At 49.7% G+C, this 12,629-nt stretch overlaps 1 protein-coding gene across 1 annotated transcript in view; it reads right to left on the reverse strand.

The window, feature by feature from the left end:
- LOC126535301 (medium-chain acyl-CoA ligase ACSF2, mitochondrial-like) overlaps window positions 1-12,629 on the reverse strand; it is a 181,613-nt gene that overhangs the window by 62,958 nt on the left and 106,026 nt on the right. The window contains exons 7-9 of the mRNA XM_050182193.3: window positions 10,456-10,503; window positions 9,932-10,037; window positions 7,494-7,586 (exon numbers count right to left, since the gene is read on the reverse strand). Coding sequence (XP_050038150.1) covers window positions 7,494-7,586; window positions 9,932-10,037; window positions 10,456-10,503 — 247 coding nt within the window. The remainder of the gene's footprint in view (window positions 1-7,493; window positions 7,587-9,931; window positions 10,038-10,455; window positions 10,504-12,629) is intronic.

Raw genomic sequence — 12,629 nt, forward strand, 5'->3', positions numbered from 1 at the left:
CACGCTCGCCAAAGCAAACATGAACACGTTTCCGTCGATGACCGCGGAAAACCACTGTTCAAACGCTGGACTGAACAAGCACGGCAGCAGCAGCGAGCGAATTAACCTTCGTGCTGCCTCTCCCTTCCACGCGTACGAAACAGCAAAGACCGGTGATGTTGTCAGCGCTGTTGTCTGTGTCCCTTCACTCGTCCTGTCGTTTAGCGCTGTTTTTATTGCTCGTAATCATGAACCAACCAGCCCAAATGCGTACTCTTCAGCAAAGACACAGCACACACGAATCTATCAGCGCTCGGCACACTCTGTCACCTTCGCAGATTGCTTCTAAAATAGAGCCTGCGAACTGCCGCGCTATGCCAGCGGCTCCTAGATAGTACAAGGCATGTGAACTTCGATCATAGGCGTCATACTGCCTTCCCGACTGTCATAGGATCTAATGGGGATGTTCTCGACTAAGCCGCGGGGATTTTGACGCCACTGCTTCTGTCAAACCGGACTGGACAGCGGAAATTTCGTTCGAACTAACATGACGTCCTAAAGTAGAGTGCCCAGGCCTGCTGTCGAGGAGGCGCTGGCCTATGCAGCAGCCGCCGGGGTTGAACGCCCCCTTGCCCACCCTCCCCTCCTCCTGGTGCCTTGGGAGAGGAAGACGATGAAGGGAGCGAGCGGACGCATCTCACCTGGGCTCCATGTTTTTTTTCTTTGAACTGCCGAATTTTTGAGTCGCACCTTAATGGAAGTGCATCGACCGGATGCATTAAGCTGTGTGGACCACCGGGAACCCAAATTCCGAGGTAGGGGACCACTTTTTCCGCATTTAGAGGACTTTTGTGTACCGAGAGGAGCATCTGCCGCTGGGCCTAACGTCGACTTGGGCCTTGGCAAGGGGAGCGGTAGGCCCAGCCCGAGCCTCGGTGAAGCCGCCAGCGGAACATCGAACCATCGGTGATTACGCATTGACCTAAGATGATTGCCGCTATGCCTGTAGAGGTGGACGGCATCGAAATTTCGCCGGACCAGTACACAAGATCGCAAGGCTGGAAAACTGCCGGTGAGAAAGTCAGGCACAAAGGCATGGGCAAGCTACGCCTAAATGCCGTACTTCAAACGAGCCAAGATGGCGCCAAGGCCACGGCTGATGTCAACAGTCGGAGGAACAACGTCAGCGGTGGCGCCACTGGCAGCGATACACGTCACTCAAGGGCGGAACGTATAAACAAGGGCAAATCGTTGAAGGGCGCGCGCATGCCAGACTTGCCGCGCGGCGACATAAAGATCGTATTACGACTACGAGGCGGGCTCCACGTGAGCGACGTGACTCGCTTTGAACGAAGTCGTGCAATTGCGGCGACGGCACAGATCCCCGCCAATGAAGCAAGTGAAGACGTCGTGTGCCCCAACCTACAGCAAAATATCGTAGTGGTGAGCACCTCCAAGATAGAGCATGCCGACCGATACGCTGCAGTAGGAAGGATCGACATACGCGGCACGGCACACGAAGTAAATACCTACGAAGTGGCCCCCCCACGGCACGGTGAAGGGCGTCATAAGGGGCATCCCGCTCGAGGATACGGCCCAGGTGATTCAGGACAACGTTGTGCACAAGCATAACCCAACGGAACTACAGGCATACCGAATCGGTAAGACCCGATCAGTCGTCATTGCTTTCGAAGGGCACAAAGTACCCAATTACGTGAGATATGGTAACCTGCTCACGGAGTGCACGTTGCACAGAAAACAAATCGACGTATGCTATGCGTGCGGAAGAGTGGGCCACAGAATGGACGTGTGCCCGAATCCTTCGAACACGATCTGACGAGGGTACGGAGTCTCCAACCCCGCCGAAGACCACAGATGTGTCCCGAAGTGTGGCCTGTGCGGAGGCAAACACCTGACCGCGCACAAGGCCTGCAAAGCCCGCTTCAAGACGCGCTACGTCATCCGCCGGCGACGCTGGGAACGGCGCCAAGCGGAGGAAGAAGACGCCGGGAGAAGGAACCGAGACAAGAGACAAACAACGAGGCCGCAGCAGTAACAACAGTGGCGGCGGAAACGGCCGCCGGAGTCGCTCCCGATCGAAGACACCATCCGGAGGTGGCAACGGCGGCGGTAACCGTCGCTCGAGCTCCCGGACCAGTTCGAGATCCGGGGCCAGATCGAGGTCCCGAAGCGAGTCAAGCGGACGCCGAGGGATTGCCGAGAGAAAGGTGGGCTGGACCAACAGGTCTCCCGTCGCTCGAACCAGCGACACCAATTTCGCCCCCCTCAACCCCTCCCGACCCCTATATAGCGAATATAGGGGTCACAAGCGAATCCACAAAAGGACAGTAGAGAAGTGATAGAACTTAAGAGGATCATAGAGCGCCACAACTCTTAGATCCAGGAGCAGAACGCCCAAATACGGGCGCTTATGAATAAGATCGAAACGCTGGCGAATAACGGCAGCTCGACGAATGCAAGCCCCCAAAACAACAGCACGAAGGCAAACAACGCCGCTGGCTTGCGCAGGTTCAGCGGAGGGACACCCTCCGCCCGCCCCTCGCCCCGCCTAGGGCGGGCGGCGGGAGAGGCTGGGGCCACACAATGTGCATCAAGTAATCAAGAGGCGATGTGCGCCGAAATGAGCCCCGCGAGCGGAGACGAAGCGGTGACCGCAGAGACCGCGACCACGGCAACGACACAGATCCCGCGAGAAGAAGAGCTGACGGCCATTTTGGCATCAATTTCCCAAATTAATGAAAGGCTAAGCAGAATGGACGCTCAACTTGAAGCTGTTGAGAGTCAGCCGCACACGCCATCGGTGAAGCACAGGCGCCTAGCTCCAAAAGTATCCTCAACATCGGTGAGGAGCCGCTTCTCGTCCCTGAAAAAGGAGCGGGCCGATATAATCAATGGCGCGATCGCGAAAAGCCGCAATCGACTCGAGACGTCCGGAAAGGATGATGCAGAGGCCAAGTAAGAAGCACAAGAAGAAGACCGGGGAGGACACCACCGTAAGTTACCAATGGAACTGCCGCGGGATCCGCAACAAAGAAGCGGAACTATCATTACACATTGACGGGCAGGAAAACAAGCGCGATGTAATTGCTCTACAGGAAACAAACGCGAAACCAAGACTCCCGCGGCACGTCCCTTACACGGACCCCACGGAGAACGGAACGGTGGTGCTTGTCCGCAGCAAAGTGGCGGCAACTCAACATGTCACGGCGCAGGGCTGGCGCGAGCACACGCTGGTCGAAATTCACGCTAAAGAAATTGGTAGCTCGAGCAATTTATTTGTAATGAGCGCGTACTGCCGGCCGTCACAACGGCAGTACGAATTTGATCGCATCGTGAGCCAGGCGAAAGGGTTGGCGGGGACCAGGCCGCTCCTGATCCTCGGCGACCTTAGTGCCCATAACACAACGTGGGGCTGTAAGTTCCAGTCCAAGAGAGGAAAAGCATTGGCCAAAGCAATGGAGGATCACGAGATGGCCCTCCTGAACGAGCCGTACCAGAAGAGGCAACAGTGCCGCGAGGGACACCACGCCAGACCTGTCGTGGTTATCGGGCCCGCTAGACGTCTCCTGGAGAAGCGAAGATGACCTGGGTTCTGACCACAGTGTGATCGGCATCACGATCCGAGGCTCCCGATAGCGGACTGTGCTGGGGACGGCACCGATCACGGATTGGGACAAGATGAGAAAGTTTACCCCAAAACTAGCCGAGGTGTCCGAGGAAGAATCGGGACAAGCTGAAACACGAAGGACCCACACCGAATGTGTGAGGGACCAGAATGAGGCCCTCGATAAATTTACCCAAGAAATCGCAACGACGTCGCAGACACCGTACGTGGACGCCAGACTGAACCACATGTGGGCGGCCCAAAATACGTTAACGCGGCGGTGGAAACGTCAGAGACACAACAGAAAGCTGGCCAAGCGCATAGCAGTCTTGAAAAAACAGATCGCCGAGTATGCAGCCAAACTATGTAAGGAAAATTGGACGAAGACCTGCTACGGCCTGCAGGGCAAGCTCTCGACGTGGAAGACGTGGTGTCTCTCGAGGCATCTGATCTAACCGCTGAGTAGCAAATCTGAGACCAATGTATTGCGACCAAAGTATTGAACATGTGAACATGTGAACATTGAACTGCGACCAAAGTATTGAACATGTACAAGGGAGACGGCCGCAGGCTGCTGGAAGACATGAAGGCCAAGTACCTAAAGACAGAGAAGGGCCAGTACCTGGTGCCGCCCGAGAGGTACGAAGGGCCCGACAACGAAGAACTAGATGGGCCGTTTACCATGACGGAACTGTGGACAGCGATAGATGACAGTAACAAGAGAAGTACACCCGGCAGGGACACCATAACTTACAAATTACTCCGTAACATGAGCGGTACAGTGGCTCGCGGCCTCCTAGAGCACATCAACGAAGCCTGGGTGAGCTTGCCGTTGCCGAAGGAATGGAAAGACGCTGAGGTCCACTTCATTCCAAAGCCCGGCAAGGCCCTCACGACAGACAGCATGCCGCCCATCTCCCTTACGTCCTGCGTGGGGAAGGTGATGGAGTGCATGGTCCTTCGCCGGCTGCAGAAGAACCTCGAAGAAACGGATCAGATACCGGAGACGATGTACAGCTTCAGGCAACATCTCAGCACCCAAGACGGGATGATCCAACTCCACGAACTGGTCGTCAAGATAGCAACGAGGCACGCGCGGCACGCGATACTCGCCCTCGACCTGAAGGGAGCGCTTGACAGCGTGTCCCACGCGAGCGTGTTGCAGAATCTGAACAAGACCAGGTGTGGCCGAAAGACATTCGGCTACATAAAAGATTTTCGCTCAAACCGAATGGCGACCATCAGGATAGGGGAGGAGAAGTCGGACCCTGTTGAGCTCGGCGATAGGGTCAACCCTCAGGGATCGATCTTGTCACCCCTGCTCTTCAATCCGGCCCTCCTGCCCCTGCCCGATCTACTCAAGCAAACCGAAGGCGTGGACCACGCGTTCTACGCCGACCATATTACGGTGTGGACGGCCCGAGCCGGATCCCATGCCTGGATGGAGGAGGTCTTGCAGCGGGCGGCAACGACCGCGCACGAGTACGCAAAGTCGTCCGGACTGAGCTGCGCTCCCCAGAAATCAGAGCTGCTGATGATCCAACCGGGAAAATCCAAGCAGGAGCTGCCGCCAAACGTGATTGTCACCGTCGCTGGAACGGCCATCAAGCCAACCCAGCAGATTAGGATTCTCGGCCTACTACTTCAGAGCGACGCGAAGGCACACGCCGCCATCACAAAGATCAAGACTACAAACGAACAGATACTTGGTATGATTGGGAGGGTATCTAACAGAAACCGAGGCCTTAGAGAGGACGATGCCATGCGCCTGGTACGCGCGTTCGTCGTGCCGCGGGCTGCCTACTCCACCCCGTATATCCAGCTGACGAAGGCGAACCCTAAACGCACATTTTATACACGATGCTTCGTAAGGCAACGAAGCAAGCACTGGGCATGCCCATATACTCGTCCACGCAAAGGCTGCTAGACATGGGCACCCACAACACGGTGCAGGAGCTCATCGAAGCCCACCTCTCTAATCAGAGAATCCGGCTCAGTCACAGGGAACACGGACGAGCCGCCCTACGCAAGATAGATGGCAGATCGAGCCAGTACTTATCAAGATGGCCCTTCCAAAAGACTGGAAGATGACCATTCAAACCAAACCCCTTCCCCGGAATATGACGCCGGGCAAGGACGACGAGAGGTGTACCGCGCGAGCCAAAGCCATAGCCCGGAAGCTGGGAGAGAACCCCAGGGTCCTCTACGTGGACGCCTCGCTCCGAAAACACAGTAACCGTGCAGCGGTGGTGGTTACGTCAAAAGACAGGCTGATCGTCAGCGCGTCCCTGAAGACAACAGGCTCCGCAGTTGCCGAAGAAACGGCCGTGGCCCTCGCACTCGCACAGCCGAGCGTGGACACCGTGGTCACAGACTCAAAGACACCCTACAGAAGCTTCCGCAGGTGGGTAATCTCCTCCGCGGCCTGAGCCATTCTATCCAAGCGCAAGCATCTGGGAAAAGCCATAGAGCTCCGTGTGGGTCCCGGCTCACTTGCAAGTAGCAGGCAGCACCATCGCCGACTATCATGCCCGAGAAGTGTCAATCCGGGCCGAGCACGAGCCGGAAAGCTACCGCACCCGGTTACCAGCTTCCGAGACATTACGTGGATGTACCGAGAGGAAAGGTGCAGACTGCCAAAACCGCACCGTAAAATCGCCAGACACAACAGACGATCCTGCGTCGAGCGCAAGCGGGATAGCTCGCGCATCCCCTACTGATGAAACGCATGTACCCTGCGGAATACGATATGCTCTGTCCTTTTTGCAGGAGAGAAAAAGGCACCCTGCCGCACGTCTTGGCAGAGTGCACCGAACTCAGCACCCCCCCTCCTCCCCTTCCCACCAACACTCCCAATCCCCAACCCCTTGAGCAATCGGAGACCTTGTTATTTAGCCCCGCCCTACCGATTCAGCTCGCAGGAGCTGCTGGGAACATATGGGTCCCGTAACTAGGGAACCACCCCGTTTGGTGCCTGCGTGCACCACCGATTTATTTCGGGCCCAGTAAATGCATCATCATCATCATCATCATCCTGGTGCCTTGCGCGTGAAGGGAGACAGCGCGCTTCCTCCGAGCTTTCCTCCTTTGGGTGCGCGAGATTGAGCTGCCTTAGTCGACTCACCTTCGCACGCTTTCACTTGCACATAGAGCATACAGTGCACGGCAACGATATAATCGTCATTGGACTTTATACGGAACCCCACGGTGACAGCGGCGCTCTGAAGCCGACGGCAGCGGTAGAAAGGCTCCAGCATTGTCCATATAACTGTTATCGCGATAAAAGCTACTACGTGTTTGGCTCGGTCGTGCCGTTGACATGTAGTGTACCCTGACGAGAAAAAAATAACGCAAGACAGATTCATCCTGAAATGAGCTGTGATTGTGTAATGAAAGAATTTTAAACATAAGTAAGGATTTCTCTTGTATAAAGCGTAAGGCCGCTCTTATAAGGTTATTTATGGAATTGCGGCCACAGCGACTCTAAATAAAGCGGACCATGCTATTTCGAATGCTCTCCAGCTTTTCAATGTGCGTCTTTGTGAATAAGTCCCAGATAATAGCGGCGTAGTGTAACGTGCGTACAATAATGGACTTATATGTAAGGAGACGACCTCCTGGATGCGATAATTTCACTGTTCTACGAATGAAGAATAACTTATGGTTTGTACTAGTACCTACGCGATAAATGTGTGTATTCCAGCTAAGGCCGCTTATTATTCAAAGTTCCAATTATAATATTCTGTAACTTTGACAGGAAACACCTTCTCAAAATTAGAAATAAATTCTCATAATGAATTTTCAAAATAACAAATGGAGGTGTCACCGAATCGGATCGTTTAGATACAGTCCGGCGTGCAGAAAAGCCTTAAATATCTATGATAGTTACGTGCGATAAGTTGGACCTGTAGTGGAAGGCCACGATGTTGTTGACGAAGTTGTGATGACTGAGGACGGCAGCTTTCGGAGACCCGGTTGTTCCCTGAAACAAAAGCCAGAGAATTCGGGTCATCAACCCCTGGCCCTTCTGTAGCCGGGAGCTGCAAACTTCACATCTGTGGATATGCACCTGATTATCCATGTAAATAAATCGCGTTACACTAGCGAAAACATGTAAAAGCAACGCAAACGAAAAATATGTTAAGGTATAGCTGGCTTCATAAATAGGCCGAAAAAAATTATCAGCCCATAGGCGCCTAGGTCAGTGGTTCTGACGTCGCCACAGTTTCCGGGCCGTTCCTTTGCCAGTGCGCAATTAATACTAGTAACAAAAGAGTGAGCCCACCAAGTAATACTTGGAAGACAGGATCCATAATAGAAATATTGGACGGAACATTGGCACTTGCGTCTTAATGATCCACTAGTGTGGCTGTTTATTTATCAACAAAATGGCTAGCAGCACATGCGTTTTACTGAACTTTGTCTTTCTCGCTTCTAGTGATCATATGCATCCTCATTTACCGCTTTCATTGCTTATTTTTCATTTAAAAATTATTGTGTGGCAGGATGTGGTACACTTCATTGTGAGGTTTCATTCAGTTTATGGTTTCCTGAACATTTGAGGTAACGATACATTTTTCGAGTGTAAATTATTATGCAGATCCAATGCACATGTTGGAGCATATGTGAAGCAAAGCTTTGGTGAAGAGGTTAATGATATTGACACATGTACTTATCTTTATCGGGCGACCACGTTTCGCCGCCTAACAAATGTTGTCGCACAGCGCGGGACGCGCCTGCATGCATCCGAAGTTTCTGGAAAGTTATCGATGCTTCTATCCGGCTGTCTGCTGTCGCCGAACCTTGTGTTATCAGATTTCATCGCGTGACGCGAATGGTGTAGAACTTTGTGGAAGGCACGCGGGTCCCAACGATTAGTCTGGAACATTCGACGACTGCTGTATAAAAGCCGACGCGCTTGGCCCGCTGATCAGATTTTCGACGATCGCCGACTGTGTTCGCCGCTATCGTTGTTCTATAAGTGTAGCCTGTTTTGTGGGCACAGGTTCGCCCAATAAAATTTAGTTTAGTCGTTCACAGTGTTGCTACTGTGTTCTTCAACGTCACCACCACGTGACAATATGCTGTAGGCTTGCCCATTTCTTTCATGTGTATTTGGCGTAAAGGAAACTGTTGCTGATGTGTACTCTCGCGCACCCTTGCCACGCTGTGTGACAAACCTTATTATTTATTTATTTATTTATTTATTTGTGATACTGCTAGTCTCAGTGAGACAAAGGCAGGTGGGCATTGTGTTAGACAGTTTTACAAAAAAAAAAAAAACAGGTCGCGCTACATATTGGCTTCTATTTCTTAATTTCTACTTATTTAAATGCACCAGCCGCTCCCTGTCCAATCTCCCGTTGAGGGGTATGGGTTATAACACAGAAATTATAATCATCTTCAGCATGCGGCGATCATCTTAAAGTGCTGGTTGGCGTTGGCACGATAGGTAAAACCCGCATTCTTGTCCAATCTCAACACTTACTCACTTTACCTAGCAAGGCACGAAAGTGTTGATGTCGAATTTTTATTGCTTTATTTCTTCTTAATAACGTACACATACATACCAAACAAAATATAAGAACGTTTCTCCGAAAAGTAAGAACGACTCTTTAGGTCAACAATATTTAGCGGCCAGTAGATGCATGGCACAGGACTCGTGTTTGGTACTTGTTTATCGCAGCTAGAAGGGCCCCTCATAAGAATTATACTAATTATGAAAAATAACAAAAATGTTTATACTCTTGACGCCCTAGAACACACTGCTTTGTGAACATTTCATACAGGAAGCACCCGGCCCTCGGCCAAAGACAACAGTGGTCTCTGTGCTAAATACGGTCTCGAGGGAAACAAAGATTATTTCCCGGCCGCATCTGGGCAATCTGCCACAACCTTTTTAGGCATTTTCAGGCGGTTTTGTTTAGCAAATGTAGCTGTGTCCGGTGTTGTCTTTTTTTTTGCTCGTATAGAAGTGCCTTTCTGCTTTCTCGTACTCCATGCCGTGCAACCAATAACGGGGATGAATATGAAACCTTAATTCTTAGGTGTCATCGAAAAAAAAAAGCACGAGAATGCTTAGCGTGCAGGAATGACATTACGCGATGGAGTACACAGACAGTTTTGTGCCCTGCCGACTGCTTCGACATCTGATGGTCTACATTTTGTTCACCTGCATTATTGCCCTTCGAGTGGAACGAAGTGTCTGTCGTTTCTCTATTTCTTGTCTACGTCTTTCCGGAGCAATTTTTTGCTAGGGTGCAACCACACCAACTCGCCCAGCTATGTTTTGATGAATGGAATGAAGTCCTGAGTGGCTAGACTCACCGAGGTGAACACTATGGTGAAAGGGTCGTCCATGCCCACTTTGTCTTGAGCTTTGCGCAGTTCAGCTTCTCCGCCCTGCATTAGCTCACGTAAAGAAACGCAGCCTCTGAAACGAAAAAAAGAAATTACAGAGCCTGGATGCAAGCATCTATGACGAACTTGCAGAACAATAAATGAGGCATTACGCAGTTTCATCGATTATACCGTGTCTGCACAGCTTCTGCATTGGTGCTTGTCCATGCTTTTATGGTGAATTTGAATGTCGTAGATCCGACAAGTTATGTTTTTTTATAGAAAACTTACTACCATACGAAATATCGCAAGGGAATATTTCTACACATGCGGCGTTCAGCGTAAATTAAGATATCAAGAAGTATCCGACATTTGTTTGAATCGTGCATATCAAGTGTAAAGCACGGAAATGGTAGATTAAACAAGTGAGAGAGGGCAAAGAAACAGATAATTTCGACGAGGTTTAATAGGTTTCCAGATCACTAAATTCTGCATCCTACGTTAATACTTACGGTGCCGTTTGGTCGCCGTCCATAATGATGGCTTTAAGGTATGGGTATCTGTGAACAGAATAAAAGAGAACATGCAATACCACTTTGTATTTTAGAGTGGCAAGTAAAAAAAAAATAAATTTGAGGCAGTACTGAACAGTGAAGTTCCCTCAGTCGACATAGTATGATCGTAACAAATAAATTAGGAGGGGTATTAACAATGCTCGTAATGTAGTTATCACGAAAACGAGATTAGGCGTAAATTTGAGGTTTGGTTGAGGTTGCCTTCCTTAGTAACTCAGGGGACCAATTGCAATGCATGATCAGTGACCTGGAGAGGCAAAGCAGAAGGGTGAGTCTAAAAGTTTATCTGCAGAAAACTAAAGTAATGTTTAACAGTCTCGGAAGAACAGCAGCTTACGATAGGTAGCGAGGCACTGCATGTGGTAAGGGAATACATCTACTTAGGGCAGGTAGTGACCGCGGATCCGGATCATGAGACTGAAATAATCAGAAGAATAAGTATGGGCTGGGGTGCGTTTGGCAGGCATTCTCAGATCATGAACAGCAGGTTGCCATTTTACCTCAAGGGAAAAGTGTATAACAGCTGTGTCTTACCAGTACTCATGTACGGGGCAGAAACCTGGAGGCTTACGAAAACGGTTCTACTTAAATTGAGGACGACGCAACGAGCTATGGAAAGAATAATGATGGGTGTAACGTTAAGGGATGAGACAATAGCAGATTGGGTGAGGGAACAAACGCGAGTTAATGACATCTTAGTTGAAATCAAGAAAAAGAAGTGGGCACGGGCAGGACATGTATTGAGGAGGGAAGATAACCGATGGTCATTAAGGGTTACGGATTGGATTCCAAGGGAAGGGAAGCGTAGCAGGGGGCGGCAGAAAGTTAGGTGGGCGGATGAGATTAAGAAGTTTGCAGGGACAACATGGCTACAATTAGTACATGATCGGGGTAGTTGGAAGGTATGGGAGAGTCATTTGCCCTGCAGTGGGCGTAACCAGGCTGATGATGATAATGATGATGATGATGATGGGGCCAGCTCCAATTTTTCCTATGGAATAGACCTGAATGCGAAAATGTTTGTTTCAGGAAACAGCTGGAGTAATGTGAACGGAATTTGCTGCATTCGAAAGGAAAATGGTATGCCATGCAATTTCAGGAAGCAGAATGACAATTTAGGACTTCAACTGTATCAGGAAAAGTTCATGAAATTGGCAAGTTTATAAAATTTAAGTTTCCAAATCTGTCACTGTCGGGCCGTCACCAAAACAGATGTCGAAGGTGCACAAGATTATGTGTCGTGTCAAAAATAAATTTTATGCCGATAAGTTCAGTAGAGCAATTGAGACATATACCTAATGTATTAAACAGTACTTACGCATAGCGGCTAAATATTATTATCTGTCCTATATACATCGAGTACGACGTCACAGGGGCTCGCGCCCTATATAATTCTGCAGGTTGAAAAATTCATGCTCTCGTATAGCTAGTAGCTTGCCGGTTCTTCAGTGAACTGGACGATACCAATTATTTTTTGCGAGGCACACGTATGCTGAATAAGCAGTTTTTTAGTGACTTGGGGCGTTCCACTCTGGTTGTTCAGACTACAGTCAATACAACGTTACATTATGGAAATCTTCATTGGAATCATAACCGCGGTGAACGCTACTTGCGCAATCCCCCTTTGAGACTATATGCCACGTAGCATGGAAACTGCAATGTTAATAAACACACAGATACGCTTCTTGGGCTATTTCTTGTTGTGGGTGCGTGCCACAGTATGAAAATTATGATCATCATCGACACGCGGCGGTCATCTCAGCGAGCTAGTTTGCGTTGACCCAGTAAGAACTGTCTGATGCTTGACTAATCCTCTATATGTGACATAATAGGGTAATAATGGAAATGACCACCTTACGTACGTTACTTCAATGCTTACGGGGTTCTTGCAAAAGTCCTCTTTGCAAATAATTGCCATAGTTCGAGTGAGGTACTACAAGTATTCAATTTTATTCGCTTCATATATATATATATATATATATATATATATATATATATATATATATATATATATATATATATATATATATATATATATACATATATATATATATAATATTGGTAGAGTGCATAACTGTGATACCAAGTTTTGTTACCCACTTGTTACCTCA

The sequence above is a fragment of the Dermacentor andersoni genome, chromosome 7 (assembly GCF_023375885.2).
Source record: "Dermacentor andersoni chromosome 7, qqDerAnde1_hic_scaffold, whole genome shotgun sequence".
In the NCBI taxonomy this organism is placed as follows: domain Eukaryota; kingdom Metazoa; phylum Arthropoda; class Arachnida; order Ixodida; family Ixodidae; genus Dermacentor; species Dermacentor andersoni.